This window comes from Dysidea avara, chromosome 7, assembly GCF_963678975.1.
Source record: "Dysidea avara chromosome 7, odDysAvar1.4, whole genome shotgun sequence".
Taxonomy (NCBI): Eukaryota; Metazoa; Porifera; class Demospongiae; order Dictyoceratida; family Dysideidae; genus Dysidea; species Dysidea avara.
Genome location: NC_089278.1, coordinates 24,220,249 through 24,226,304, shown reverse-complemented (window position 1 = coordinate 24,226,304; position 6,056 = coordinate 24,220,249). Strand labels below are relative to the sequence as shown.

Below are 6,056 nucleotides of genomic sequence, written 5' to 3'. Positions count from 1 at the left end.
TGGCTTCAGAGTTACTGATTCTGATTTTGATATTTTTTAGTAGCGAGTTGCATTTGAAGTGAACATAAAAATTAAAGTATTAAGTATGGACATTACAATAAAAATAAATATGGCATAAAAAGTGTTGGCTCCAAAACATTTTTTGTAACATAAGACAATATGGCAATAAAAATATTGAGAGAAAAAATACCCACCATGAAAAGGCTGTATTTCAAGGTTCATGCTTTTACCAAAGTGCACACCTTTGATATACCTATATTAGTAAGCCAGTGGCTGTCTAATGTGAGGAGGTTGGGTTTTTCAGGTCAAAAATATCACCCAAAAACCAGCTTCATACCATCCTGACGTCTTGGCAGTATTGGTTAGGTATAACCCAGCCCAAAAGTGCCTTCAGTATGACCATAATTGTTTCAATAGATTGCTACAATTTTATTAAATTGGATTTTTTCTGCTGACTGACTAACTGCCTGTCTGACAGGCGTAACTCGATAACGGCTAACTTGATTTTGTTTACTGTTCAACATAGCTTCAGCCTGACAAGTGCCTTTTGGGATACTGCAGCATGTACAATGCAGGCATCATGCACTTAGCCTGTCCTCCTTTGTGTCCCATTTTTTAATGCTGACAGCCTAAGGTGTCAATTCGCGCTAGTGCAATGGCTTCCCTACAGTGCGTTTGTAAATGGGAATCATCCATATTAATTTTCTGTGGTGACTGGATTGATTGCAGTGGCGCTTCTACTGTTCTTACGCTGTGAATGGGCTGAACATAACTGAAGGTGAATGTAATGCATATGGCCACTTCATGTTCGGTTGAAAACGTTACCTCTGGTACCTTTCTTTTGATGCGGTATATGGATTCACCAGTCATATTAATGTAAACAAACAAATAAATGGAAAAATTAAGAATTTTAAGTTTGATTAGGGATCATAGAAAAAGGTAGGGAAGCAAGAGAGGTCGCCTACACATGCAGATATATTAGTGAACAATTCAGTCTATGTCATACCCATGACTGAATTAAGGATTAAATGTCCAGTGTCCACTAGTATATCTGCAGGTGTAGGCAACCTCTCTTGTTTCCCTACTTGGGATTTCCCGGATATATATATATGCCTGCACCCTCAGGCCACACAAATCCCTCATGGCTATGGTATAACTTGAATACGAAATAATTATAATAATGGTATCAAGTCTGGACAAAGGTGGAGAGCACCAATGGTTGTCATAAATTGCCTTTGATCTTACAGCTGATGCCAGCAATATGTCAAGGGCTCAAGGCACAAACTGAGTTGATTGATTCTGAACAGAGTTTGCAATCAAGTCTTACAGTGGTCATAATAATTACAAACAGCGTGAACGAACTTCCCAAAAGGTAGGGACCCGCCGATTATGCTGGCATAATTATGAGCATGATAGGTGCCTGAAAGCATTGAGCATTATGCTAGCATAATAGGTAGAATATTTGTGTAATAGTATGAATTCTTGCTTATCAAAGTAGCTATCACAGAAAGATCGATATACTCTAATAGAACAGTCAGTAATTCTAATAGAACAATCATATAGCTGACTGTTCTATTAGAGTATATCGATCTTTTCTGTGATATACATTTTGACAAGCAAGTTTGTGCTTCAGCCAACTTGTTATTTATCCATAAACTGGAAATTATTAGCAGAGCATGAGAACTGAGGCATAAATAATTGGGCATAATTTGAGCATAATATGTAAGTATTGAGCATAAATCAAGCATAATAGGTAAATTTTTGAGCAGTGCAGCATAGCATAATAGGTAAAATTATGAGCATAATCGGCGGGTCCCTACCAAAAGGTCATGAACTACACAATACAGGCCTGTGTTTCTTACACAGGTACTGTAGTTACTACAATTAGTAGGGATCCGCCGATTATGCTCATAATTTTACCTATTATGCTATGCTGCACTGCTCAAAAATTTACCTATTATGCTTAAATTTATGCTCAATACTTACCTAATATGCTCAAATTATGCCCAATTATTTATGCCTCAGTTCTCATGCTCTGCTAATAATTTCCAGTTTATGGATAAATTATAGTGGCTGAAGCACAAACTTACTTGTCAAAATACATATCACAGAAAAGATCGATATACTCTAATAGAACAGTCAGCTATGTGATTGTTCTATTAGAGTTACTGACTGTTTTATTAGAGTATATCGATCTTTCTGTGATAGCTATTTTTATAAGCAAGAATTCATACTGTTACAAAATATTCTACCTATTATGCTAGCATTATGCTCAATGCTTTCAGGCACCTATTATGCTCATAATTATGCCAGCATAATCGGCGGGTCCCTAACAATTAGGGACCAGCCTATTATACTCATTTTTTCCCTATATATCATGCTATGCTGTGCTGTTCAAAATTTCCCCTTTTATGCTCAATATTATGTTCACTTTATTTCATTGTGCTGATGTACATTATACAGTAACTTATGGAAAGTTGTCATTATATACTTAATGTTTAATCTCAAATAGCTATAATAGCCATGGCTTGCTACTAGGTTGCAGAATATGCAAAATTGGTTTATGCATTTGAATTAAATAAGTTTGGAAGGTGCTTGGTTGCTTTATTAGACTGGATGACTATTGTAATGGAGTGTATTGAGCAATGTAATGTATGCGTGTCTGGTCCACAGACAAAGTTTGCTGGAAATTGGAATTATTCATTATGCTAGCATTATGCTTGATGCTTTCTGGCACCTATTATGTTCTATGTTATGCCGGCATAATAGGCTGGTCCCTAACTATAATACGTATTACAAGCACATTTCATGCATAAAATTCAGTAGAAACAATTACATGATAGACAAAATTAATAGTTTAATTTTTGTCTAGGATATATACTAGTAAAATGCTATGTGGTCTTGTGCCACTTACCCCTTCACCTTATAGAGGAAAGGTCTGGAATATATAACTGTTATAAGTCCCTGTACAGCAGGGATGTGTTTATGGTTTCAGATTGCTTGTGGTTGGTAACACAAGTCTCAATATAAAAATCACACTGGCTGCAAACAAGTTGCTGTTTCATCAACAAGACCATGTCCCTAACTTGTAGTTTGTTATTTTGTACTTTTGTTCTGATTCTGTTAATATTTCTATTTATATGCCAACCTACCACGGTGCTGCACCAGTTGAACACATACTCCCACTCACTTATTTCTTTAGCAGATAACTGCTTTATTAAAATTAATTATTGTAAGTATGAAAATACTAGAGTTCATACTTATAGCCTAATCCTAGTGTCACATTTGCTAATACTAAGGCTGCACCGATTCCACTTTTTACCGATACTTCAAATACCAAGTACTCAGCTGGGAAGTATCTGCAAGTACAAGTGCCGATACCAAGTACCTTAAAGTAGCTACTTCATAGGGCACACATTTATTATATAGTGCATTTCATGGTATTCTTGTACACGTTTTCAGTATGGTTCATTATTATTTTATTATTATTATTTATTATTAGCACTTTACAGTGACCAGCACTGAAGGTCTGACAGCAACATGTGCTGCAGCCTTAGGATTACCTAACCTAATTTCAGGGACTTAGACCTAATGACTTGACTTACTGAAAAGGTGTAACAGAAAAGGGGCCAAAGTAAGGAAAAAAAATTCCTCCAGCCTCAGGATTCGAACTGCAGGTCACCCAATGTCTAGTCGGGGCCACACTCAGTCTTCCTCCAGGAGGGATGGATTTTCTTCCTTAAACCTAAAGTATTTATTATTAGGTTTAAGGAAGGTTTATTAGGTTTTTAGTCTTCATGTTTATAATGAAGTAGCCAATCAAGATTCAAGTCACTGAAATGCAAACCAGTGGATATTCCAGTATTCTTCTGGAGAAGTGTAGATAATATCATAATGGTGCTTATTATAATACTGAAACAGTCACTTCTACCTGATTGCTCTATTAGAGTTATTGACTGTTCTATTAGAGTATATCGATCTTTTTCTCAGTAAAGCGTTTTCACACGTAGGTTTCAGCATAGATCAGTAATTTTGCTGGTAGTTAGCTGTTAGTGTTATACTTGATGCTTTTAGGCGTCCACTGTGCTAGTAAAATAAGCAAGTAAACGAACGTTATTTTATTCTCCGTGCACGTGATAAGAATCGGTATCTGCAACAATATAATGGCCTATTCCGATACTTCATGAAAACAGCAGTATCGGCCCGATACCGATACTAGAATCGGTGCAGCCCTAGCTAATACCTAAATGATTGGTGATAATCTACAAAATTCATTTAGTACTTTTCTAAACAAAGTTGTCTCACATGCTAAACTACAGTCTACATGGAAGACTCCTCAAGTTGTTGAGGACATTCACTTTTATCAAAAATGCTTTGCTTATAGCCCTCATCAATTTCAGTATTATCACTTCCTGGTTGAATATCATCCTCATCCCCATGTAGAATCAGAATCTTTGATAGTTCCAGCTTCAGATACAGTATCAAGGTCTTTCTTGGCAGCTAGTGGATTGGTAGCACTCACTTCACAATTACTATCAGCCTTCTTGGCCTTTTCATCTCCATCTGTGCACAAATAAATTAAGAATTACAAATGCTAGGTTATAATACTAGTAAGGAAGGGTGTAACTTGAAAATTTTAATATGTGAGACACCTTCATTCATTCTATAGATCGTGTAGTTAATTGTTTTGCTGTCAACCAGGACATGACATATTTCACTGAGAAAACTACAATGCTGTCATCACAAGCAATTAGGTTTGATCAGGGATCATAGACAGTGGTGGATCTAGGTGGGTTTCTGAGGTTTTGACAGCCCCATCCATAAAATCTAATTTTGTGTCTGAACACGCTCTCCAACCATCAAATACTGAGAAGTGAAGAGGCCATTATGCTTCATTTTCAGCTACTGTAGGTTCAGCTTGTTACACAGCGTTTCAAGTGAAGAACAGTACAAGATGTGTCTCTGTTCACTGGACAATAACCAAGATAGCTAGCCATTATGAAATCATAATGCACTACTACAAATTGACACTTTGTGCTGTCAGCAAAAAATGGGACACAAAGGAGGACAAGGTAAGATGCATGCATTGTATGTACTGTGGTATACCAATAGACACTTGATATGTCCATTTATAATCTTCACACATACAAGTTAAAAATGTACAGGTATAAAATACTAAGAGGCTAGCATCACTGCTTACCATTGGTTTGCTCACTGGGTACTTGATTTTTTTGCTTATTTTTATCAAGTGTAGTAGTCAAGTATTTTTCACCAAATGTAGCTGAATTGCATGATGTTGGACTGGCTAGCTGATTAAAAGTAAATGTATCATTCCGGGCAGCTGTAATATAAAATTAAACCAGAAACAAATAAGTAACACATAGTAAAAATAATTAATACAATAATTTTTTCTACAACATGTAAGCTGTGGGTGGTACCAGGGAAATACAACCAGCAGCAGAAATGACTAGATATGAACTTTAAAGTGCTTAATTAAAAACTGATTTATGCAAGCTGCAGCAAAGCTGAAACTGAATTTTTACAAAGTATTCAACTTGAATTTTTGAGGCTGCATGAAACTTAATAATTATGCCCCTATTCAATAATGTATCCTGTATGATACAGAATATTGAGTGAATACCGTATTTAATCGATTTGTGCCCCAGGGGTACTATTATGTTTTTCCCCAAAAATAAGGATAAAACCCTTCAAATAGTGCCGCACTGTGGTATTCGAGGGTGCGCTACTAATATTTTAAACCTGCCACTACTATAGCTATTCCGCATTATAGGTTTATAAAACAATCACAACATGTTGCTACTTACTTATTCTATACAGGACCTTTCTTTCACTCAAGTCCTCGTAGCACAACCATGTCACGACTTGTGCTATGTGATCAATATACTAACTAATATCCAAAATTTTGATTATGTGACAGCGGTTCAAGTTTTACTAGGATAATACCCTCCTTAAATCGAGATGGAGATTAATACTAAAGGTATGAGAGCACTAGTAAAGAGTAATTACAAAAATATAGTGTGGTACTGTTTGAGGGT

At 36.1% G+C, this 6,056-nt stretch overlaps 1 protein-coding gene across 2 annotated transcripts in view; it reads right to left on the bottom strand.

The window, feature by feature from the left end:
• Positions 1-4,138: 4,138 nt before the first annotated feature.
• Positions 4,139-6,056, bottom strand: part of LOC136261590 (latrophilin-like protein LAT-2) — a 34,844-nt gene continuing 32,926 nt past the window's right edge. For both annotated transcript variants that reach the window (XM_066055617.1, XM_066055618.1), the window contains 2 exons: positions 5,201-5,341; positions 4,139-4,563 (listed from right to left, as the gene is read on the bottom strand). In XM_066055617.1, coding sequence (XP_065911689.1) covers positions 4,430-4,563; positions 5,201-5,341 — 275 coding nt within the window. In that variant the 3' untranslated portion in view covers positions 4,139-4,429. The remainder of the gene's footprint in view (positions 4,564-5,200; positions 5,342-6,056) is intronic.